The 27200-nt window shown below is 41.3% G+C and overlaps 1 protein-coding gene across 2 annotated transcripts in view; it reads right to left on the bottom strand.

Annotated features, from left to right (window-relative positions):
• Positions 1 to 27200, bottom strand: part of SASH1 (SAM and SH3 domain containing 1) — a 186733-nt gene that overhangs the window by 102613 nt on the left and 56920 nt on the right. For both annotated transcript variants that reach the window (XM_040627934.1, XM_040627935.1), the window contains exons 3-4: positions 838 to 888; positions 661 to 710 (exon numbers count right to left, since the gene is read on the bottom strand). In XM_040627934.1, coding sequence (XP_040483868.1) covers positions 661 to 710; positions 838 to 888 — 101 coding nt within the window. The remainder of the gene's footprint in view (positions 1 to 660; positions 711 to 837; positions 889 to 27200) is intronic.

Below are 27200 nucleotides of genomic sequence, written 5' to 3'. Positions count from 1 at the left end.
AAAAGAAAAAAGAAAACCCATTTGCTTTGTTTTTGTTTTGTTTTTTTAAAGTTGCCTAAAAGAAACACTGCAGATATAATATATAACACAGAATTATCTTCCATGACGGTAAAGATTACAGGGTCCAAGTCAGGACAAAGAAGCAAAAATATTACCGTTAACATGAAAGGTTACCATCTTGTCACAAGCGTCTATTCTTGTTTTAAGGGCACCAACCAAAGCCAGATGCAGACAGGAGGTTTTTGTTTTGTTTTACATTGTTTTATTCTGGAATATATTGTATTTTTGTACCTTGCTTCTTTATGACTTTCACCCTGTATCAGAAAGTATTTTAAAAGAAGAAAAGCCATCTTGGTGGACCTGTCCTTTTCCTTTCTCTATGCTCATTTCCAGATATTTACTTAGAGTTCACTCACAATAAGCAGCTGAAACCAGTAACTCCTGCAGAACCCTTAGTCTTCACCAACTGAATTACAAAATACACTCTTACCCACCTACACACACACACACACACACACACACACACACACACACACACACCCTGTGCAAGGAAAATGACATCATGCCCCACAGCACAGACACAACACGATCACCCACTCGACTTTCACCAGGATGGACCTTCTCAGAAATTCTGATCCGGGCAGAAGGAAGGAAACTCACTTTCTCTCCACTTCTGGGGTTGACACGGCGCTACAGAAGCCCAGCGACTCCTAGGAGAAAGAGGCACAGCGTGAGCGCAGCTAGAGTGGCAGGCTTCATCTGATTTGTACAGAATATTACTTAAAAAAAAAAAAAAAGGCAGAAGCAAAAATAGATGATTAAAGTCATTGTGCTTACTTCGATCTGGGACCGCAGCTGAAGTGACGTGGGGCTAGCATCAGGTTTCTCCTAAAAGAGAACAGATGCGGGTTTAATGAGACTTCCCAACGTGGCATACACCAGAAAGACACATAGATATGTAAGCGGGGGGGGGGGGGATTTGGGAAACACTAGGATAGAGTGGGAGGAGATGGTGAAGATAAATAGAGTTTCTGGAAAAACTAAAGTGCTTTTAAAATGAGAACTCTAGTCTTAAAATTGAACTGCTTCCCAAACTTCACCACTTGGCACTGCTGACAATTTTACTGCGGCAGAAAAAAAGCACAGTCCAGCTGAAGGGCACGGACAGTTAATGGTGAAATAACCCTCTGGATGTGGTCAGACCATCACTGGGACACAGAGTTTATAGGGATCCAGTTGTGTTCTTTTTCAATAATATTGGAGTTCCAACTGATTTTAAAATTCTAAATGTATGCAGAGAATTCCATAACATAGGGCTACTTGTAAGTATCTTTAGGAAGGTGGAAAGCTCACTGGATGTTATCATGTAGCCCTAGAAATCACCATGCCCCTATCACACAAATGAACTGGCTTCGCTGGAAATGTAAAAAAGAACTCTCAGCACCCAGTTAATAGATGAAATAAATGCATGAAATTATCAAAAGTCATCAAATCATAAGGAAAGGAATCATTTTAGAGATAAAATCATTTTATAGTTTACACTTCCCCTTTGGTTAAAAAGAGAGAGAGAGAGAGAGAGAGAGGTAAGCCAGTGACCCATGATGAAAATAATATATTGAAATAAGCCCTGGCAGCAAAATAGGAAACTTGCACTATTAGAAGTGTTAGAATATACTATGGGAAAGTAAGAGCTGCGCACAGTATGACACTGATATTTTTCACAAGTAGGGAATAATTCTAAATCCAAATAGATGCTAAAGTGGATATCCTCATCGAAAGTGGTACACAATCCGGGGTGGCCCCCAGCTGATTATGTCATAAGCAGGCCGACAGGCAGTTTTAGAGGAAGGAGGAATATCATTAACAAGTCTGAAATATCAGGTTCATTATGAGCTTTCCAATAATCCTTTTGTGTTCTTAATGACTGTTACATTCTTCAGGTCTACACATGCAGCATATGAACATGGCTTTGCTAGTCTCCGCTGACATTCAGGACATGGAAGCAGACAGATCATCCCAAATTCGGAATTCTCATTGCATCTAACTGTTCAATTTATTAAGGTTGCCTATGTCTCATTACTAGCATGATGACAAAACTAGGCCAGTATTTTAAAAACATAGCAATGAAACATTAAAATGAGTATAACTCAGAGTACATTTATAGATGTAAATAAGTAAAAGGAATCCAGTACATGAATCGACTATAAGATGAATGTGTTGGGTGACTAATCGGAGAACAGGATGATTTTGGACAAGCAGACTGAAAGAGAAAAGTACTTTAATGGACGAGAAACTCACTCACCCCTAGTCCCAGGGCCTTATTTGTTATGAAAAAATACCAGAGTGGTGTAAAGCCTCATAGAACTTCTCTTTGCTTAACATCCTCCTGGTTTTTATTGCCACTTTGTTCATAATGGACAAATTTAGATTTCTGTCCCAGACTTGATACACCATTTTTACAAAGCAACATACGGAACTGTGTGAGTTACATTCCAAGTTCAATTGGTAGGACATCAGACTCAGGTGTAATCAACACAGGAGATACATTTCTGGGAGGTTCTTCGTACTCAGAGACCAGTCATGATGCCCTGATACCTAACCTTTTAGCATCACACAGAGAAATTTATAAACTTAAACGGCAGGAAGTAAGCAAAGGTATAGTTTGCAGTTTTTCATACTAAATCCTCCTGTTCAGAGTCAGGGTGGGAACTTCAGAAAGATGACAGAACTCCATCACTTCCTCTGAAATTTTCTCTGAAACAGCCCCTTTAACACCCAACTCTAGCCCATGTCCTTCCATAACCACCAATGAAAAAAATAACTGATTAGCTCTCCTCCCTCCTCCATTCGTAACTATTCTTCAAGCTCTAAGTCTCTACTAGGTAATAGTCCACGACAGGAAATTGCCTGCTTTTATTGCGCATTTTTATCTGCACTTTTTCTACTAAATTTTATTTATGGAGTGTATCATTTGTGACTCCATATCATAAACATAACATTTATGGTACATTATGCAAAATGTGCCTTTTCCCTGCATACAAAGCAGGTGCTTGTTAACAACCACATTAAATGTTTGACGACCAGGAAGTAACATGCTAAACAATTCATCTTCACATGTTAGTCTGTTACTAATAACAGACTGTGTTTTGGGGACTTTTTAGGAAATTGGTTGGGGGTATAGTTTGACATATAATGTACTAAAATTTGTTCCTTTAGCCATCAAACTGAAGAAATGCAACACTGCAAGTAAGAGTTAAAGTTAGCAGGTGTCTGCTAAACGCCTGGATAAAAAGCCCACGTGCAGAGTATGAATAAGGTCCTGGTAGATGTATCATACACCTGAAGAAGTGCTGGATACTTTTATTCTGTTTATCACTGAAAAATATTAGATTTTTTTTGAAGATACAATGTGAAGTGAAAAGTACAATGGAATCAGACAGAAGAAGCACTAAGAGTGCAGTAATATAAGCGTAGCTTACACAGTAAAGAAGCAGGGATTCAAGTCAAAATGGGCAGAGAAAGGCTCCTTGATGTTCCCCTCCCTTGTCTATAGATGAGGCTGCCCTCTTCTTTGCTCCCAATTCAACCAGTGGAAGTGGGCGGTGGTGGGAAGCCATGGCTCTAGACAGAGTCCAGCAGGACAAGGAAGTTCTGATGAAGGGGGAAGGGAGAGTAAGAACTGATACACCTGACTGCCCAGTTGCAAATGCCTTTATCTGGGGAAAAACTGACGGTCTACAATCTAACTCCTGATTTGGAAGTCATGTGTTAATGGAAATAGTAAAAACTGAATAATCAGAACACAGTCACTGAGTAAACGTGTGCCTTTTGGACATGTTATAGAAAGAGATGATCACTGAGAAATGAGATTCTCCTCAATAACACAGGCTAACTGATGCAGTTACTACTGCTGTGTAACAAATCATCCCAAACTTAGTTGCATAAACCAACAAGCATTTTTTCCCATTCACAGATTCAGTGGGTAAGAATTCAGAAAGGGGAAAGCAGAAAAGGCTTTTCTCTGCCCCATGGTGTCTGGGGCCTTGGCTGGTAAGGCTCAAAGGGTGGAGGTGACCAGATGGTTGGAGCTGTAATCATTAGGAAGCTTGCTGGCTCTCATGTTTGGAGGCTGATGCTGGCTAATGGCTAGAACCCAAGCAGAGGCCATCTGCTGGAACACCTGTACAGGGGTGCTACCTGCAGCTGCTTGTCTTCCCCATAGCACAATGTTGGGTTTCAAGAGAAACCAGACACATACCAAGACAGCCAGGCAGAAATTGTAATACTTATTATAACCTAGACTCATGCATTATCACTTCTGCTGGAGTTACAAGGTCTCCCAGATGCACGAGAGTACATACACAGCCCTCATCTCTCAGTGGGAGGAGTAGCAAAGTCACATGGTAAGAAAGCTCTGGGTTGGGAGATACCATTAGGGCCCACTTTGGAGATTAGGCTGCCATACTGACTGCCAAGGAGCTCACCTAAGTTTTCTAAATGAGAAATCAGATGAGACTATTTATTCATGACAACATCCATTAGGATTCTTTTGTGATTTTTAGAATTTACTCAAGTAGCACATCTTGGCAATATATTTCAACTCAAACCTATCCCTTGAAGGTTGAAATATCAAAATGTTTTAGGCTACAATTATGATCTCTCTTGTTTCAAATTTATTATCACAGAAAATCTCAAATATGCAAAAGTAAAGAGAATGGTACAATGAATTCCCAAATTCTCATTGCCCAGCTTTAATAGTTATCTACTCATGGTCAATTTTGTTTCATCTATGCCTTCACACATGCTTTGGCCCCACCCCATTTTAATATGAAGAAAACCCCAGATACCATATCATGAAATATCAAAATTTTTAATGTTAAAATGTAGTGATCAGGCTTTCTTAAGTTCTGTGACTAAACTCACCAAGGATTTGATTCTTTCCTATCACAGGAGGACTTTCTTTTGGTCACTGCAGAAAAAAATCATATTCAACGAATTTACATAATCTACTTAAATGTTACAAAGGAACATGAAGAAATGCATTCAAAATTGAACACAACCAAAAAGTTCATTAGAACAGTACTCACTTCTGTGTCCCAAGTATAAACATATCCCTAGTACTTTTTGAGTATGATATGCTCATTGACTTCACACTTCACTGAGTATCTAAGCAGTATTTAGGGAGCTACAACTCCACAATTTGGTCCATGTTCCCTATGAGAATCCAGAGAGCCATACAACACTGAGAGTTAAACAAGAACCTGTAACTGTAAGTTAGGGTATTATAATTTAGTTAACTTTTTAAAAAATAAAGTGAATGCATGGAATTTGACCTACAGATTAAAATGCTCATCATTAAGCCACATATGGATACCTCAGTTAAGAATGACAAGTATCGGGGCAGCTAGGTGGCTCAGTCAGTTAAGCATCTGATTCGACATCAGCTCAGGTCTTGATCTCAGGGTCATGAGTTCAAACCCTGCATTGGCCTCCACACTAGGCACGGAGCCTACTTTAAATAAATAAATAATTAATTTTTAAAGAAATGTCAAATATCATTAAACATTACAAACCTGTAGTGAGTTTGTACACTACAAATGCTTAAGGAAATCTCCCTAACTTAATGAAGTATTACAATGGAAACTAAACCAAATTATAAATAAAGCTCAACATATGTTCATGTACCCATGCGTGCATGCAAAAGTCAGAGAGGATATACACTAAATGTTAATAGAAGTTACCTATGCTTACTGTTTTTATGAGCGTATAGTCTTGCATCACCTTCATTATTTTTTTCTAATATAAGATCAGCTTAAAAGTACAATCTTCAGATCTCACATGTTTTAAAATTATCTACATGTACATGTTTATAAATGTATGAGGAAACATCTCTGGGACACCTGGGTCGTTCAGTCAGTTAAGCGTCTGCCTTTGGCTCAGGTCATGGTCCCAGGGTCCTGGAATCGAGTCCTGCATCCAGCTCCCTGCTCAGCAGGGAGCTTGCTTCTCCCTCTGCCTGCCGTTCCCCCTGTTTGTGTGCTCCTATTTCTCTCTCTCTCGACAAACAAATAAAATATTTAAAAAATAACATCTCAAAGTTTCCTTACACACCGATGGTTATGTCTACAAAAGCCACTATTCCTCAATTTTCAACACATTTGTCAAAAATACATTGCTTTTGGGGCGCCTGGGTGGCACAGCAGTTAAGCATCTGCCTTCGGCTCAGGGCGTGGTCCCAGCATTATGGGATCGAGCCCCACATCAGGCTCCTCTGCTGGGAGCCTGCTTCTTCCTTTCCCACTCCCCCTGCTTGTGTTCCCTCTCTCGCTGGCTGTCTCTATCTCTGTCAAATAAATAAATAAAATCTTTTTTAAAAAAATACATTGCTTTTAGATATTTCTAAAAAATATAATAAAAGTTTCAAAAAATTAAAACTGGTAACAATTGTAGCTGTATCCCAACAACTAAACAAAGAAACTTCTTTAGAAATATTGATAGGTCATGCTCTATATTAAAATAATTTCTTAACATATTAAAAGTTTTAGTAATGAGTATCATAGAAAACTATGCCTGAATTTTCTGATTAATAGTGAAGGTCCATAATGATTTTACAAATCATCTCACATTCATATTTGGACTGCAAGAGACAAAACTGTAGTTCCATATAGTTGTTTTTTTTTTTTAAAGGAATCAGATGACAAAAATTACTGGGTGGAGGGAAACCTCAGATTCATTTCTTGTCAACGTGGGACAATTCTGGAAATAGTAATTCCCTCAAAGTTTATTATGTCTAACAAAGAAGCAAAAAAAGAACAAATTTTCCAGATGAAATCAAGAGTTTGCCAAAACCAAAACACATGAACACACGTGTGCTTACACCTGCTTGTGTGTGTGTGTGTGTGTGTGTGTGTGTGCACGCATGCATGCACAAACATGTCTACAGTCACACTAACAGGGCCTGGGTCAAATATAAAACTAAGGCTCTGGCAGGCGGTGTAATACTCCAGAGTCAAAAACCCACTTGGGGCAGAATAAGGTCCTGGAAAACAAATATCACGCCCTCGTCCACACTCCAACTTTGTTTCCACCTTCTTGTGGAAATCCAGACTTCTCCTTCCCTTCATGCTGCCAGTGCTCGAAGCCAAATGAACTTTACAGCTGGAAAAGCAGGTGGGATAAATCCCTCTCTTATTCCAAAAGCAGAGAGGAAAACCATCAGGCGCCTATCAGCTCAGCTCAGCGCCAAGCTGGCCTCCTCCACACTGGGCACAGGAAGGAGGAGGTGGAAAGGCGAGAGGACCGCATGCCTGGCAACACTCACCCTACGAGTAAAGTACACATCCCATCACTGATGTGCTCAATTAATGGAGGGAACAGGCTCTAAATGGCTGGGGAAAGCTGCTGTCTGTGATGGATTTTATAACTCATTTGGTATTATCACTTTACCAGAAGACTATGAAGTTGTGGTGTCTCCCAAATGGCAAAGCATGCTCCCGTCTGACGACGCCTCCATTCTGGCAAGCAGTGGGGCATGTGTTCATTTCACCAGGAAGTAAACCTCGACGCTGTCTTCAGAGTTTCCTCGCTACCCAAAAATCCGTGACCAGGGGCTGCTGCTTCCCTGCTGACCAGATTTCTTGTGTCCAGCCATCCCATTCCATTCTCACAGGCGTCAGCTTCTCTGCGGTCCTTCACCTCCCAGATGCCTGCCCACCCCGGTAGAGTGGAGTAGAACGTACTGAGTGGGAGCTGGGAGGACTGAGTTCCAATCTTGCCTCCACTAGAGTAAGACCTTTAGAACTCAGTTCTGTTTTACTTTGGTGGGTTTTGCGATGGCAATGAAAAGAAACGGACCATTTGGTGATCTTCAGGTTCCTCTTGGACTTGCAGTCCCTACTTAGATGAAGCGCTGTCCAACCTAATCACTACTGACAAATATGTCTTCTTAAAACAGTCCTCTGTCCTTGCTTTCTGAAGTGTGGTTCATGCATTATGAGCATTAGAATCCCTGGAAGCTTCTTCGAAAGGCAGTGTCGGGCCGCACCCCAGACCAGAATCAAAATCTGCATTTTACCAAGATCTCCAGGTGTTCTGTATGCTCATTTCAGGGTGAGAAGCTCGTTGCTTTGTTCTCTGTATCATCTCTCTGTTCCAGAATCTTTCCAAAATTTTGGAAGTACAATACTGACAGGATAAAAACCCACATTTCTGAAAAAGAGGTCCTTCTGCCAATTGGCCTGATGGACACCCTCTTCTTAGAGAATGGGTGCTGGGTCCCCTTCGTGCATGCCGTTCCCGAGTTTCACTTTTGCTCACAGCACCTTGGATGTCCTCCTTCTTCCATTACACCTTCTCTGCCCAACTATGCCTTCGACGATAAGCCCGAGTTCAGTCATAACAGGAAGAGCTACATGGCTTACTTACTAGGTGTATCTATGTATAACAACTCTTCTCTCGTATCTGTATCTTACTCCCTCACCTAGACTACAAATGCTTTCTTAACAGGAATTCATTGAACCCCCCCCCCACACACATGGTCCAACAAAAACTATTGGGTACTTAATGCCAGGTTCCATTTGAAGAGGCAGCAGTGATGTGGACACGGGTTCTTCCTGCCAAGGAGGACACAGGCTCCGCATGAGGGAAGGGCTTGATGGGCATCTATTCGTTTCACTTCTTTAAAATGGATTACTTTGCCAGTAATTCTGACTCTTCGATTAATTTCTGTTTGCATCTTCACTGCCCAGGACATGTATTTCATGCTTTGATTTTAGATTTACTCTGGGGCTGCAGAGTTACATCGGTAAGTAAAAGTAACGGGGAACGTATTTTCAAAAAGATCTACCACTTAGATCTATAAGAACTTAAAAAGAAAATGTTGGGGTGTTCAGCCACTTTTAGGATAAAATCTGCATTGCCCTGTGAGTTCTAGCTCCAGTCCTGTACCTTTTCACATTTTAATCACTGGTTTCACCCAAATCATTCATACGTGAAACAGGAAATGTGAGCCATTTTTCAGGCACCCATAAGCTAATGGCCTGGCCTATGAAATTGATTCTAATGAGTGAAAGTGAATGGAAAAGTACTCTCTCCCCCCACATCAAAGAAGAAAAGATTCTAAGGAAAAAAGTTTTCACAGATGAATGCTAGTCCACTAACTTCAACCTTAAAACCTATCCATAGCGAACAGGTCAGTAAATTTTCAGAAACACTGATAAGAAAGAAACCAAAGGTGGCAATTTCCACCTGGCCATTAATACTCTGTGGTAAAACTATTAAATTTTACTGCTGTATTACTCTACATCATGCAAGTATTCATTACATATTTATTTAAACCACACCATTAAAAAAAAAGATTTAAGACGGCTTACAAAACTTAATTTCAACATTACATAAGATGAAGTTAACTAACAAAATGATACGAAGTGGGGGAAATCAAGGTTATATATAGTAAGACTGGTCCAGGAATTAGGTTAGTTAAGAAATGCAGATGATGGGATCCAACACTAGAGACAGACCACACATTTTCCTGACATTTAAAGCAAAGAAGAAAACACGCTCAGTTACGAGATTGACATCATCCATACTTTATGTTTTGAGGTATTCACGAGACACATGGCTCGTCCTGTGAGAGAGAATATCGCCTCTGGCTTCTGGCAGAGAGGACAGCATATCACAGTGACCAAAAGCAGGAGCAACGTCCCTGCAGAATTCCTTTTGCCCCAACAAGGCTTCAAACTTTAATGCTCAAGGTGGTCCTGGGATCCCCTTCTGAAAACCGAGGGAGCTTACAAATCCTGAAGCGAACACTCCCCTACCTAACTGAAAGGAGTCATGGGAAAGCCCAGGGCAGGAGCAGAACTCAGTCTGAGGAGACAGCAGGGTGAGTTCTACCATCTCGAAGAACAACTATAATAACACACAGGGCAGTCAGTAAAAGTCAGACAAACTGGTTAAATTCAGAAAGAATTTCAATCTAAGTGTCCAGAGTGGCGCTCTTGAGCCCCACTTCAAACAAGGTAGTATGCTTCTTTTAACTTTTAAGCTGTCTTAGGAAACAATGTATTACATCTTTTAGGCTACAACTTTAACACTATTGAGTACATACCACCTACCAAGCATCCTGCCTAGAGATAGGAATCAAACCACAACACATCATTCCAAAAGATGAGTCATATTTCAAGAATGTATCTTCTACTAGGAACAAAAACTAACACAAGAGTGTCATGTCATCTAAATTTAAGTATTAAAAGGCACAGTGTCAGTAAAGGCACTTTAATTATCCTTTAAAAAAGAATCTAACAAGTTGTGTAATTCAATTGTTCATTTTACTAGCAGAACTTCGCTTATGGACACTAACAAATGGGCCCTGCGTACGTATCCCAGGGGTGGATACCACGACAATGGGCCACTCTGGATGGCATCACCACCCACGAGTCCATGCAACTTCACTGCTGTGACAACAGCGTGGAGTGAGCCACACTCACCAAACGGTCTTCTGAGTACAACTGGGCGCTGACTGGGAGTGATTGGCATGACACAGAAGTTAACAGATGCAACTAAATGGGAGCATTTATTTTCACTTTCTTTCTGTTTCTCTCCACTTCTTGCATCTAATCATTCCTTAATTTTACAACTATTTAATGAATACATACTATGTGCTAAGCACTGTTCTAGTCAAGGGTAAAACAATGAAAAGGAGAGTCCCTGCCCTCATGGAGCTTAAATTCTAGTGATGTCTAAAGTTCCTCCCGGGAATCATTTGCACTCAACATCTAAATCAGAGGTCCTAGAACATTCCTTCTTTCTGGCACCCGGCGAACGACATCTGACTAGCTGTGCTCAACTCTGGATGCCACATTTTCTGGGAGATGATGAAAACCAGGAGAACTTTCCCTAGAATGGTGTCTGGAAAGGGATCCGATAAACAGGATCAGTTGGAAGAACCAGGGCTGTTGGAAGAAGGGAAAGAAAATGCAAACACAGGAAGGGCTTCTGAGGCACGGAGGGCAGATGGCTGCCCAGGGCCGTTTCCCATGGGGGCACAGGGACAAGTGGAGCAGCCTGCCTACGGGGGCCACCGGGGAGAATAGAGGGTGGAAAAACATTACGGTTGTAAATAATATGTAAGAATTAGCAAGAAAATTAAACCAGGGTATTTGTGAAAATATTAAATATTGAATTAGTAGAAAACTTCCAAATAAAATCTTAATTTTAAAAAAAAGAACCTTATGCTTCCTTACTTGAAAATAACTTTTTAAAAAAATTAGGTTATATACTTGAAATGACTTTAAACTATATTAGCTAGAAACTTTTAATGATGAGCTTTTAACGCTGTGGTTGGTGATTACTAACAAGGAATTTTACTCACACAACAAAGTGATAAAAATTGTCTTAGCAGGGCGCCTGGGTAGCTCAGTCAGTGAAGCGTCCGTCTGCCTTTGGCTCAGGTCATGATCCCAGGGTCCTGGGATCGAATCCCGCATTGGGATCCCTGCTTGGAGGGAGCCTACTTCTCCCTCTCCTCCCCACTCATGCTCTCTCTCACTCTCTCTCTCCCAAATAAATAAATAAAATCTTTTAAAAAATTGTCTTAGCTATTTTTATAACCACTGAAATACAGCAATTCCTATTTTGAAGATCTAACAGCACTTTATCTGATTAATATCATAGTGAAATTTCTTATGAAAATGTAACAGATTTCAAATCCACTTGAAATTTTTCCTATTAGGTATTACAAAATACTGACCAAGTTCTAATGTGCAGCCTTGCGTAGCCAATGTCATCCTGAAGCCAACTTGGCTATACTGGATCAGAGGTTCCCTGTGCCCCACCACGTCTGAACCTTAAACCAAACTCTTCTGACAGCTCCAAGGCCCCTTGAACGTGATGTGCAGCAGCAGAGAACCTGGGCAGCTGGCTGCTAGGGCACACACCACCGCTGAGCTCACTGCCCGAAGGACTCGAATGTTTAGATCCCATCTGGGATCATGCACTCCGGTAGGCCTTGAACAGCCGTTCCACACCTCGTACACTGCAATCACCTGGAGGCTGATTCAAAACAGATTGCTGGCCTCCTCCCCAGTTTTAGATTCAGTCCTTCTGGAGTGGGCCCACTAATTTACATTTCTACCAAGTTTCCAAGGGATGCTGAAGCCCTTTCAGAATTTCTGCCCCCCCACAAGGCTGCTCAGAGGGGCCTCTAAGCTGGGGTTCGGTGATCTATCTGATGGTTGAAGTGATAGATGTCTGGAGTCACACCTAAACCTGGTGTGACTCATCTTCAGTGCTCTAGGAAGGGATAACCAAGATGAATGATTTTAAAGTACAAAGAAAGTGATGGGTTTAACATTAAAAAAAAAAAGGCAGTAAAGCTAGGTGACCAACAAGAGAACAAATTATTTATAATATATAAAATCCATATTGTTGTTGCTTGAGCAGGACCATGGGACCATGTGAGGCTGGGACGGGGGTTCTTTCAGAAACTGGCTCAGACCTCTGTCTGATTATAGTGATGCTAGTATTTGTTCTGGAGTGTAACTATTGGAGTCAAGTAAGCTGCTGTGGGATCATTTACCTTTTACATTATATTTTAATGGGCAAATGAACTACAAGTCTTAACTCAATGACTCATGTTTTGGAATGGATAATCTTCAAAAGCTGGTGACAGCCCGTAACTGAACAAACATTCATGTATTCATTTATTTGACCAATATTTCCTAAGTGTCAACTCTGTACTTAGTTGACATGCTAGGTACCAAGAGTATAAAGAATAGGCACCGGGGCACCTGGGTGGCTCAGTTGTTAAGCATCTGCCTTCGGCTCAGGGCGTGATCCCGGAGTCCTGGGATCGAGCCCCGCTTCGGGCTCCTCTGCTGGGAGCCTGCTTCTTCCTCTCTCACTCCCCCTGCTTGTGTTCCCTCTCTTGCTGACTGTCTCTCTCTCTCTGTGTCAAATAAATAAAATCTTTAAAAAAAAAAAAAAAAGAATAGGCACCGACCTTCCAGAATATGGCCAAGTAAGAAAAACACATAACTGAGAATATAAAAAACCAAAAGTTTCCATATTATCATATAAATAACATCTGAACTGATTAGTAAGCGGACTGGGTGTCTGAATATGGATTTTACCAAAAAAAAACTATGTAGCGTGATCAAACTGAAACTATGTAGCGTGATCAAACTGGAGACGTCAAATTTAAATGACCCCTCTAACAGACTGGCTCACGTTTGGTCATGATTTAGAGCATTTTTATTGTTTTTGTAGCTATTAGATCAAAAGGCTGTAACATGACATTGAACTATCCTTTTTCCCTCTTTGAATTGTATTTTCAAACCATCTTCATAAGTTTTATAACCATCCTGAAAAGCCTCAGAATCAAAGACAATCCAATGCATTCTGAAATCATGAGCCACAAATTTGTACTTGTAAAGTAAATGAGCTTTTGGAATTATCAGTGTTACCTAATGATGTAGACATCTAAAAACACAGGGATGGAGGTCACAGCATTTGAGAAAGGATAAAATAAAAATTGGAATATCAGAAAAGTCGAGACAAATACCAAATTCTAGCCCTGGGAAAACTTTTTTATCACTGTATTATAAATGCTGGAAAAATCAGGTTTATAATGGAAACACAGGCAGACCAAGTCTCAATGTAATATACATAAATGATATGTTTGTTCCTGTATAGTGATTTTCCTCCCTTTTAAGCATTAATCTTTGAATGACTTACTTCATAAATTATTGAACTTAGTTCAAAAGCAAATGAAATTTAAAATACCGATTTATTGAATGGCCAAAGTGCCATGTTGAAATTACTGTGATTTATCTGTTTCTTTAATTGCGACTGTAGCAAACATACTTCATTGCTCAAAGTTATTACCTGGTTGCATAGTTTACTCTGTCTTAAACATAAATCTGTCTCCCTGTTCAGAAGAGCAGCTGTTTGCCAGGATTTCATTCTTTCGCCCACAACTAAGAGACCCAACTTTGTACAACCTGAAAATATATTTATACGTACATGGAGCTTAGATACATGTAGATAAATGGCACTCATTTTTTGGAAAATAATTAAATCCATATGCACCATGACTACTACAGTGGAGGATAAGCTGGGATACCATTTAGCCAATACAGAGTTTACTACTCCCCATGCACACATGCCTACTTGCATCCTGCATGGCACTAAAGACAGCTTTGTCTGTAGAACTAATGTGTTTCTTCGGCATTATTGCTTGTAGGTACTGCTATCATAGCATCTGAGCCACTGCTTCTGTGGCTAGGAAGGGAGATTCTGGCTTAAAATCCAACATCTCACTCATATCAAGAGGAGGACTTCCCCTTCATGTCCCTTCTCATAATCTGGAGAAGTTGGAAACAGTACATATTCTCCAACAAGGGAAAAAGTTGCCACATACATAATAATGGACAAAATGGCTCAATATATAAAGAGTACTGATAAATAAATAAGAAAAACTATTTTTAGATCAGAAAAAATGGGCAAATAACTTTTAAGAGCTGAGTCACAGAAACATATAATAATATGTGTATTCTTAGAAATGATCAAAGAAATACAATTTAAAACACTATGAAACTACTTTTCACCAACTGAACTGGTAGTTTTCTTTCTCCTGATAATAAACACCAGGAAGCATAAATTTTCAAAAAGGAGCACAGTTGTGCTACTAGAAGTGCAGATTATATGATATTTTCAGATGATAATTTAACAGTGCTTCTGGAGTCCTTAAAATGTTCCTACTTTTCAACCTGCTATGCTCATATCTAATAATCTACCCTATGGAAATAAGTTATGAAAATGAAGATGTACATTTAAAGATGTTCATGGTCATCTACTTTTAGAATAACAAAAAAGTGAAAAACATCTAAATAGCTCAAATTGGGGGATAAATAAATTATAGTACATTCACAAGATAAAAAGGTATGTACTCATTAAAAATCACAATACTAAAGAATAGTTAATAAGGGAAAAGTGTTCCTTACAGAAGGTTGAGGAATATAGTCAGGCATGCTGCGCATATAACTTGATCCTAGTATTTGGGTATATAAGTGTACATATATGGCGTGTAAACCCCACTGGAGCAGGACATTTTGTATGTCTTGTTCACTGGTGTATCCCCAGAACCCAGCACAGTACCTGGCACTTAGAGGGTACTCAATATCTGTTGAATGAATATATACATACAGACAAAAGTCTGGGAAGAAATAAGCCAAAATGTGGTTATATCCGAGCTGGGGGTGGGAGGTTTATGCATAATCTTTCTTTTTCAGGACTTCATGTATTTTCTTATTTCTCTACAATTTGTATGCACTTTCACAATCAGAAAGCAAAACAAAAATGTTTCTATTTAAAATGCATTTTTTTCTAAAGTTATTCCTTCTACAGACCTAGAGTCAGACTTGGTTCAAACTTTATACATATACAGAGCACATTATCAAGATTCTACACCATAATGGGGATGTAGAATATCCAAGGCATAGGGGCGCCTGGGTGGCGCAGTCGATAAGCGTCTGCCTTCGGCTCAGGGCGTGATCCCGGCGTTCCGGGATCGAGTCCCACATCAGGCTCCTCCGCTATGAGCCTGCTTCTTCCTCTCCCACTCCCCTGCTTGTGTTCCCTCTCTCTCTGGCTGTGTCTCTGTCACATAAATAAAATCTTTAAGAAAAAAAAAAGAATATCCAAGGCACAGAAGATCTATATGGGCTTTTTTAAAACGATTTATTTATTTGAGAAAGAGAGAGAACACGAGTGTGAGTGGGCGGGGCAGAGGGAGAGGGGAGGAGAATCTCCAGCGGACTCCACGCTCAGTGTGGGCTCCACACAAGGCTCGACCCCAGGACCCCGGGATGATGGTGTGACCTGAAACCAACATCTGGGTGCTTAACCGACAACGCCACCCAGGTGCCCTGTATGGATTTTTTTCAAATCACACATGGTGACCAATTTCTTTCCTACTAACAGACCTTTGCGGAGCATTTGCCATTTAAAGCTACATTATTCTTCATCATAGTACTTTATTGTTTTAAACTGAATTATACTACTGAAGTTTCAAAAATGTCAATAATTTAGAATTTTCCTCACAGAAATTTTGCTTTACTTTCCCTTTTTCTTAAACTGCCCCTTCAAATTCTTTTTTGTAGCACGAAAAGAAAGAATTGGAAGTATCTTCTTGTCATCTGTCAACTAGCCTCAATCACATGAACATCATCACGCTGCTCATGAGAAAATGGCTACTTAATATAAGATTATGCATATTATATGCACAAAAAATGTGCATGTTCACAAATATAAGCCAATTTCCCCCTAGCAGATAACAATTTTTCCTCAGGAAAAGCAAACAAATAAAAACTTCAGAAGAGTGCAAACAGGAAACATCAGGACCTGGTCTCAAAGGGCAGAAAACAGATGGATGGCCCTTTCCTAGCATCTGGAGCAGGACAAATAAAAGCAGTGATTCCAAATACGATGACCAATGGCCTGGGAAACTGTAGAGAAGGGCTGACTCTGTCCCTGACTATGCCACATCCCTCTAAAAGGGCTGCAAGGAACCTAGAGCCAGACTTTTACCTTGAAAATCAACAGAGTAAGTCTTGCATGTTACAGTCAGAGCTCTTAAAAAGAAGATGCAATCCCAGTAATGATACAGTAACACCTCTAAGCTACCACACTTTCCCCATCAATTCCTAAAACAATATACGCAAATTGAAAGCATCAACATTTGACTTTTTTCATCCCATAAAATTCAACATCAAGAGAACCCAAGGATCAGAGTTTTGCCAACATAATAACCCCAAGCTAGAATTAGAAACTCTTAGTATCCTTGAACAAATTTTAAATGTTATTACATAAACATTTTGAAAGTTACTATGGAGTGTCTCTTTGAATATCCCAAATTTTAATCACCAGACACATGACCTTAACAGTCCATGAAAATGCTTAATATACCACAGAGAAAAAGGTGTTTGGAAATGGAGAGGGTTCTTCAGTTCTTTGCCACAAAGTCCTCACGGATTAATAAGCAAAGCCCTCAAATTTCACCCAAAACGTCAGAATGCTGGGATTGGGCAGTGCCGCACTTGAGAATGGGCGAGAGGCAGGATGGGTAAGTGCCAGGCCAGGCTCGATGCTGGAGAAAAGACTGGATGTGCTGAAATGGAAAGGGCTTTGCCATCACGTTTTGGAATCTAGAAGTCAATAAATATTTTTGACAGAACTTCAGGAAAAGTAAAGATGTCCTCTTCTCCGAGGGCCTTCCCTGATCCCCTAAGACTTCAGATGTTCCCACTAGAGCACTCAGCCACACTACACTGCAACTGTCTACACCCATCTACACGGACCACACGGGAGGTTTCTGCAAAGAGGTGGCTCCGTCACAACCCAAGACCTAGCAAAGTGCCCAGCAGAGATTAATAACCCGATAACAAATACTTGATGGATGAATAAATGAATGAAAGGTGGCAGAGGAGACTGGAGTGGAGAGACCATGACACAGAAAGCCTAATACCTTGCACATAAAGGGAAATCAATACACATTTATCGACTGAATTAAAACTTCAGTTATGTTTTTAATTCCTGGGTTCTGACACTGTATAATTTGATCCACAAAGCAAGAGAAAGATGGTGTGTTGAGCAGTAAGGCAAAACAAAGACAGAAACCATGTTAAGTTCTATATATATCTCCTACCACACATGTCAAGGATTTTCTTAAGGATCTGAGGCTGCCATTTGTCCCTGTTTATCCTGAGTAGTCAACCAGGGGAAAAACTGAACAAAGTGGGTTGGGAATACATAAAAGCATAAACTTATTTTCCTAAAAATCCTCTCTGAAATCATTATATTCAAATGGTACATAGTTAAAAAATTGAACTGACCAACTAATTCAATTATCCACATCAAGGTATCATCAAATAACTACAGAAAGAACAGGAACAAATTCCTTGGGGTTACCGGTCAATAAACCCCATCAACACCAAGTATTTACCAAGTGCTCACCAAGACCACGAGGCTAGTTCTCACCCTGCGTCCCATTTCCCATCCCTTCTGGAAGTCACTGGATCGCCACCTATAACTGGAGTACATGTTCTGGGGCCAATTCCTCCTTGAGGAGCAGGAATTTCTCCGGTACTTTCTGATTCATCGTCATCGTCATCAACACCATTATCCTCCTCATCACCCTCACTGCCATCGCTGCCAACGTTGACCAAGTGCTACGTGATGCCACATACCATTCTACGGCACTTTACATATATTATTTCATTTTGTCTTCTCAATAACCTCACAAGGCAGGACGTTTTACTATTTCCGTTTGACCAACAAGGGGACTGAGGCACAGAGATTAAGTATCTTGCCCAAGACCACATGCTAGAAGGTGCAGAGTCTCTCTGATTCCAGGATGCATACTCTTAATTGCTATGCTAACATCGACTGGCCCTTGGGTCAGTGCCCCAGTGCTGACGACCAGGCCACCTTTAGTTTCCTGAGTCCCCATACGCCTTCCCTACTCCTGAGCCTGTACCCGTGTTTCTGCTTTGCTGTTGTCTTCCTTCTCAAAGCTTTGTTCTGACAACTGTACGATAATCCCAGTCTTCTCCCAAGACAGGGCTTCTGCCCCATCCATGGTCAGCCTGGTGACGGAGTCCCTTCCACCTGCTCACAGATCTAACGATAGATGCACATCCCAATTCGGGCTGCTCTCATCTTCCCGGGGCTGCCACTACCCTCACAACTCTGCCCTGAGGACCCCCATCACCTGCTGCTTGCCCAGACTTCAACTTCCTACCAAAGACCTGCGTGTCTCCAGTCAATCCAAACCACGAGGCCTCCCCCAAGTGGGCAGATCCACATTCAAGGACCAGTCTCTCCCGCCTGTTTCTGATCCTGTCATCAGTAACAGGCCTTGTCTGGCAAACGTCTGAAGTAGCTACAGGTGGTACTGGACCCTGCTCCATAATTATCTACGTCCCAGAGAAGATACTGGGGTATCTTCTAACTATTCCACTGGCAATTCAAGAAGACTCATTCCCTCTCGAGGCAGCACAACCCCAAGACAACGAAGCCTCTGTTCTGAGCTGACGGCGCCTGCACAGTGGCTCCCTTTCCCTGCAAGGCACGGAGGAGCCAGCCACCTGTCAGATGCTGTGCAGCTAACGAGGTAACACTTGTGAAGGGTTTTGCGATGTGCAGCACACATGTCCCGGGAGCTCACACATGGCATACCACATTGCAAAACTCAAGAGCTATTTTTAAAATCTATCTACCAGTTGAGCAAAACCGAGAGCGTTTTGCGGACTGTTGTAAACCCATTACTCTTTCATTGAGAATCCCTCAAAAAGAGCATACAACTGGTGAGGACTACTGAATAGGGCATAAAAGACACCTTAAAAAGAAAAGAAAAAAAAAAATAGTTGCAGTCAATGCCAAGTTTTCAGGGAAACCTCAAAGAACTTGCTTCATTTCATCTATTTTCTTGAAAACAAGTAATTCAAGGGGGGTAAAAAAGGAAATATCGCGCCTCTTGTCTGTCCAGATGTCATGTCCAGGTCTGAGAGTGAGTCATGGTGCGGTGGACCAGCAGAGGGCACAAGGAAGTGGCTTCTGGGATGCCCTAGAAACTGTAAACACCAAGGCCAGTGTCTCTCTCTGGAGCCCTGGCTAGACTTGCCTGGTCAGTTAAGTCAAGTGCTTTGATGGGTGTAGGTTTAAATGTGGGATCATCTTTACCTCTCTAGCTCTCTAGACGGTAATTACACAAAGCTCTTCTGGCTTCTGGAAAAATATAAGGTTTATTTTTAATGGATGAGGGCAGATGCCACGTTCCCTCTTGAAGAATGCCTCCTTTTGCCAAAGGGAATCCTAGGACTGAGTGGGTAGGTTTAATGGATTGCCTTTGGCTAAGAGGTTTGCGGATAGTTCCCCAGAATAGTTGTACTCCTTCAAGGGCCGAGCCACTGGGGTTTGCCTCCTCTCTACCTGCGCTTTCCCGTCTATAATTAATAAGCCATAGTGGCAGCTCTGTACGACCTGGATTCTGCTGGCTCTCAGGTGATTGCCATCAATTTTCAAATTCCTGAAGTTTGCAGGGGCAGGTACTGGCATGTTCTCAACCCATTCATATTTACTTTTCTAATACCTATGCTCTGAGACAACAATGCTAACCATGCCAAATGACTCCGGCAAACCTGAACAGTGATCCTCTTTTAATCGAAATCTTTTTTTTTTCTTAAAGAAAACTATCTTGTAGTATATTTCCTACAAAATCAATACTCTTCTTCAAGTATTGCTTTCTCAATATTGTTTTGTCCTGAGATGTGGGACACAACGGGGGTGGGGGGCTTTAGAGAAAAGCCTGCTCAAAGCTATCAAATGTCAGAAAAATGACATTTTTGGGGCGCCTGGGTGGCACAGCAGTTAAGCGTCTGCCTTCGGCTCAGGGCGTGATCCCGGCGTTATGGGATCGAGCCCCACATCAGGCTCCTCCGCTATGAGCCTGCTTCTTCCTCTCCCACTTCCCCTGCTTGTGTTCCCTCTCTCGCTGGCTGTCTCTCTCTCTGTCAGATAAATAAAATCTTTAAAAAAAAAAAAAAAAAAGAAAAGAAAAATGACATTTTTCCTTCATGCTTACTATTTAATAGGTAGAAGAATCACGATATACGAAAATCAGTACCGAGGCCCTTTTATAGTAATCAGAATTTCCTAGGCATACAAACGATTATCACTGATAGATATCAACATGTAAAACTGTTCAGTTGACATGCACCCACCAACAGCACTAAGGGATTTCCTCTCCCAAATTACCCATATTAAAATTCATTTGTCAATGGAAGCGCTACCCACGCGCCTATCACAGAAAGAAGAAAACATTCTGCCCTCTGTGATGTCGATAGTGTTGGCTCATATTAAGCACGGCCAGGTATTATGCTTGGCGCTTTATAAATACTACCTTTTAAGAAATGTGTTAAGCCCTCCTGGACCCTGCAGAATGTAAGCTCCATGGGCAGATGCTTCACATGTTTTCCTCACTACTGCAGCCCCACTGTCTTGGCACACGGTAGGTGTTCAATAAATATTTGTCTGATATATTTTTAAAAATTACTTCCCACAGTTCTCATTGTGACATTCAAAGGTAGATATTACGTGTGCCTTCTTTTTACAGATGGAGAAACAGAGGCTCGGAGAGATTAAGTAACTTGATCCCAGTCACATGGCTATTAAATGGCAAAGCCAGGATTTCCACTTCTGTCTCTCTGCGTCCTAAACTCACCCGGTACCACTCTGCTCTACTGCCTAAGAGTCTCCTATATTCAGTTACCTACTTAAACCACTTGCATCCAACAATGTCCACATGAACAGACATGCAGGGACATTGGAAATTCTTCCCATTATATGCTTTCTGACTGTGCCTTATGACCCGCTATTTAGCATGTCTGGGGTCTCGAGCCTAATTATTTGGGTGTTTCTTCTATTTCCTTGCACAATTACCTTTCTTTTTAGCAAATACCACACTGACAAAGGCAGAAAAGCAAACCTTGTGGGATGACTTTTGCTTGCTGTAAATATGAATGATGTCCTCCTGCTAAAAGGAGGACCAGAAAAGCCACCAGAGCTTCGAGTACTTTCCAATATCCAAAGAGGGAAGGTCACACTTCATTTGTTTTTACACAGACTCCTTGAATAAGAAGGAGCAATTCACCACCTATTTATCTTTTTGTTTTCTTCTTCATCATCATTTTTTTCTTCTCTTCTTTGTAGCACACAGACCTATTCAGCTCTCCCACCAGAAAGACGGAAGTAGGGGGAGGGGAGGAGGAGGGGAGATGAACAGATAGGAGGGGAGGACAGAGGAGGGGGAAGGCAGAAAGGAAGAAAGGGAGGGAGGTCCCTTCCCTACCCATTCACTGCATCTGCTTCTTCCGAGCCAAACTTCTTGAATGAATTTTCTATACCCACTGCCTCCACTTGCCTCCTGCTGACCAATCACTGATTGCCATCCATCAATTTAGGTGCCAGGAAGACAATGATGAGGAAGTCTCAGAACGTATCTCCCCCACCCGCAGGGGCTTCTCTAAATCAGAGGTCACTATGCTCTAGTCCCGGCTGTTCAGCTCCACAGAATGTCTGGATTGGACCTCAATCTCCGCACGTTACCAAGTGGGATCCTCTTCTGCATGCCCAGCTCCTCCCCCCTCTCACCTGTTAACCACACCAACCTCCCAGCACCTTCACTCATCTTCTCCCTCTGGAGACTCAGCCAAGTTCTAAGTCCCTCCAATGAAATGCTTCTTACATCCGTTTCCACTTCTACACCTAGTATGTTTCCTTGGGCTTTTGTTACCTTTCTTCTGGACTGCAGTCAGGGCCTTCCAACTGCTCTACCTCCTCCCAAATCATCAGATGCACTTTCCAGGAACGTAATTCTCCTGTCCTGCTCCTAATCAAAACCTTTCCCATGTTCCCTCTTAACAACAGAACAATGTCAAACTGCTAAACTGGCATTCAAGGCTTCCGCGGTACGGGTGCCGCTGCCTCGGCAAGTTTATGGTCTTTCTCATTTAACTGAAACTGATCTGCACTAAAGCTCCGCTGAACAGCCAAACGTGATCCAAACGAAATACTGACGTGGCTTCAACTAGGAAAAAGGGAGTTAAGTTTTGTGCAGTGGGTAAGAAATCAGTACACATACCAGGTTCACACAACTTCCAAAATACTTCCCTGTAGAGCATCACTGTTAACATCTTGGTATTACTCAGAATCACCGAGCTGCTTTCTTAAAGCAATGTCTCTTTCCCTGCGATTCTTCCCTTATATGCTTCATGCTATCTATTCTAGCTTTGGGGGACTCATGGCAAACTGAAGTGACTATGGTATAAATTAGAAGTTTAAAACCCAAACAATAACTACTTATCATTATATACCATTTCTTTAAAAGATTTTAATTCCTTGTCAGAGACAGAGAGAGAGAGAGTTCGTGCACAAGCAGGGGGGAGGGGCAGAGGAAGAGGCAGAGGGAGAGGCAGGCTCCCCAATGAGCAAGGAGCCCGATGTAGGACTCAATCCTAGGACACTGGGATCATGACCGGAGCCAAAGGCAGACGCCTAACCGACTGAGCCACCCAGGTGCACCATTTTTTAAGCAACTTTTTTTTCTTCCATTCATGGATGCTCTAGGTGTAACTGTAACGTATCAAAGAATCCTCCTCTCCAAGTGAGAGCACCTAAGTAGACGCTGGTCTCTAGGTCTCTACTGTCAGGAGACAGTGAGGTATGAATTGAAATTTATGTGAATAACAAACACGGGATGCTTGTTAATCATTTCCTAAGTGAACTGTGATTTTCTCGATCCTTAAAGCCAAATCTAGCTAAAATAATCCCTCTACCTTGCAAAACTGTAATTCTCTTAAATACTTTGAAATACGGTTATTCAGACATAGATACTGTGCACCTTCACTACAAGTCATGACGAGTCACAGGCACTGATGTTCAGTCTAGCTTCAGGCCATAAAGGCGTTTTGAAACAACATGAATCATAACAAAATGAAGATTAAGGATTTAAAAAACTAGTGGAGGGGCACCTGGGTGGCTCAGGCAGTTAAGCTTCTGACTTCATCTCAGGTCATGATCTCAGGGTCCTGGGATCAAGTCCTCACACTGGGCTCTGTGCTCAGTGGGGAGACCGCCTCTCCCTTACTCTCTCCCCCTCCCCCTCTCCTGGCTTGTTCTCATTCTCTCTCGCTAGTAAGTAAATAAAATCTTAAAGAAAGAAAAAAAAAAAAACTAGTGGAAAATCCATCAGGAGTGTACCCTGCAAAGAAGCTTCGGCAAATACCCCCATTATGGTCTTTGAGAATGAATTTGGAAAGAACGAGAAATTGTAAGGGGCATTTCATGCTTCATATTAGTTTCATTAAAATTTAACATAGGAAATTACTAAAAACCCAAATGACAGATTTTTAATTCCATACAGTTTTAGATGTAGCCTTGCACATGATGAGGACCCAATAAACGCTGACTGAATTTAACTGTGCAACGCTGAACTACGTAAAATCCTGTCCTCTACTTTTTCATGTGTGTTTGTTTAGTGGGGGGAAAAAAAGCAACTATAACGCATTTCTCCTGGACCCCAGGACACCTGGTAAAGTGCTCAATCAATACTTAGTGACTGAATCACAAGATTATATAGTTAACTAAAATTTGTGAAATTGCTTAAATAAAAATACAGACCCAGGAGGAAATTTTTACGCCTGTGCACAGATGTGTGGGCAAAGCTTTATATTACACCTCTGGGTGGCTTGTGACACTGCAGTGCGTTACACTGGTTAATGATGAAGTCCCCCTTGTAGCTAGCCCATGTTAGAATGCTTATTACCTCCAATGCAACGTGGTTGTTTATTACCTCATGAGGTTTCCATTTACTAAGGAATGTGACTTTATGTGCACCTTATAACTAAGACCGTCCTAGAGAGAAAATGTAATGCTGGTGGTACGGTTTGTTGGTTTATAGGAAGGTATGGCTCTTGTCTCAAGAGAATCAATCGAGAACTATTAAAGATTATAAGTAATCTCTTTTGTCATTTGGATATGTAACCATTAAAAATATAACCATGAGCACTGCTTTCCACAACACTGCCTCTTTTTTTTTTAGATTTATTTATTTTTATTTGACAAGAGAGAGAAAGAGAGTAAGCGAGCAGGGAGAAGGGTAGAAGGAGAAGGGGAGAGAATCTCAAGCAGACTCCCCCCTGAGCATGAAGCCTGATGCAGGGCTCGATCCCAGGACCCCAAGATCATGACATGAGCCGGAATCACAAGTCAGACACTCAACCCACTAAGCCACCCACGTGCCCCTCGCCTTTTTCTTATAATAAAACAGCCCCACTTCAATACTTTAGCAGTTTCTCATGGTAAGTACTCATCAGGATTACCCTACAAACACTTCCTAAACTCACTGCTACGCTATCACAGGTGCATTCAGAACCTCGAACTGACACACACCAGGAAGTTTTCCATGGGCAACATCCCGATGGGAGAAGCACGAGTATCCGTGTCAAGCTACGAGTGTGTTCTGTTATAGTCTGCAGTAAAAGTGACTCTCCATGCGCCCAGAGTGGTCCTTTGATACTTGCTTCGTGACTGCCTCTAGCAGTTCAACTTTATTAAAAGCCCAAGAAATCTCCTTCTCCTTGTTGTCTGGCTTTAAATATAGATTGCAGTTTTTAAGGACAAACTTGAAGTCACTTAGGTATGAAATCTCTTACATAGCCCCAAGGTGATATTGGTATAAAATGTTACCCTTCTCTTGATCTCTTATTGTTCTCTAATTCTATTATTATGTTGATGGCAGTTTTCATATCATTTTGGACACTTTAAAGAAAATAAAACTGAACTTGAGAATTCATTTAAGCAAAAATGGAAACACAAGAACACTTAAATTCAATATAGCTATTCACACACTACTACTTACAACTCTTTATAATGGGATATTCAGTTAATAATCCTTGGCCTCGGGGGTCCTGGGTGGCTCAATTGTTAAGCGTCTGCCTTCAGCTCAGGGCGTGATCCCAGGGTCCTAGGATCCAGCCCTGCATTGGGCTCCCTGCTCTGCTGGGAGCCTGCTTCTTCCTCTCCCACTCCCCCTGCTTGTGTTCCCCCTCTCGCTGGCTGTCTCTCTCTCTGTCAAATAATTAAATAAAATCTTTAAAAAATAATTATAATAATCCTTGGCCTCTGCAAGGTACAAGTGACCATGAGGCACCAGGTACTGTGGCAAATGCTCTGAAGGATACAAGGATAGAAAGATGCAATTACAAGGTGCTTATAGTCTGGTAGAAGGGATGAGACAAGTATGAACAATAATACAAGGTAGAAAAGAACAGGCACTATAGGAGAAGTATGATAAAACTGCAATGGGGACTCAGAAGAACAAGGGTCACTTCCCTCAGAGATCCAAGGAAGAGGATGCAGAGAGGTGTCTCTAGAGCAGGACACAGTGACAAGTGTAGTGGGTGATCAAGAGTCTATAGGCAAGGAATGAGGTGGAAGAGAGGCAGGGACTGTTTTTCTTCAAAACGCATCTCTCGAAATGATGCAATCACGTGTAAGCTGTGTGATAACAAAAGCTAAAGGGGTCCCTTACACCATATACAAAAATTAACTCAAAATGGATCAAAGATCTAATTGTAAGAGTTTGAAAACTATAAAACTCTTACAAGAAAACATAAGGGAAAAGGCTCATGACACTATCTTTGGCAATGATTTCTTGGATAGGATACTAAAATCACAGGCAATGAGAAAAATTAGATATATTAAACTTCATCAAAATTATAAAATTTTTTTCATCAGTGGACACTATTTACAAAGTGAAAGGGCAACCCAGGGAATGGGAGAACATATTTGCAAATCACCTATTTTATAAGCGATTAATATCCAGAATATATAAAGAACTCCTACAAATCAAAAACAAAAACAACTCAATTCAAAAATGGGAAAAGGACCTGAATAGATATTTCTCCAAAGAAGATATACAGATGGTCAACAAGCACATGAAAAGATGGTCAGCACCACTCATCAACAGGAAGATGCAAATCAAAACCACATTAAGGTGCCACGTCACATCCACTAAGACGGCTATCAGAAAGGAAGGAAAGTTCTGGAAAGAAAAGAACAAGTGTTGGGGAGAATGTGGAGAAACTAGAACCTTTGCACACTGTTGGTGGGACTGTAAAATGGTGCAACTGCTATGGAAAACAGTATGGAGCGTCCTCAAAAAAATCAAAAATGGAATTCCCACAAGCTCTAGCAACCCCACTTCTGGGTATATACCTCCAAAGAATTGAAAGCAGAGACCTAAAGAGGTATTTGTACACTCATGCTCACAGCAGTATTACTCTCAATGGCCAAATGGTGGAAGCAACCCGACTGTCCACTGATGGATTAATGGATAAACAAGATGTCCCACGTACATACAGTAGAACAGTATTCAGCTTTAGAAAAGAAAGAAATTCTGACACATGCTACGATACGGATGAATCTTGAGGACATTATACTAAGTGAAATACACCAGTCACAACAGAACAAATACTACAGAACTCCAAGTATATGAGGTATTTAGAGTAGTCAAATCCACTGAGACACAAAGTAGAAAGGTGACTGCTGGGCGGGGGGGGGGGGGGGGGGAACCAGGGCCG

This window comes from Ursus maritimus, unplaced genomic scaffold (genome assembly GCF_017311325.1).
Source record: "Ursus maritimus isolate PB19 unplaced genomic scaffold, ASM1731132v1 scaffold_13, whole genome shotgun sequence".
In the NCBI taxonomy this organism is placed as follows: Eukaryota; Metazoa; Chordata; class Mammalia; order Carnivora; family Ursidae; genus Ursus; species Ursus maritimus.
This window is presented reverse-complemented; position numbering and strand designations above follow the sequence as displayed.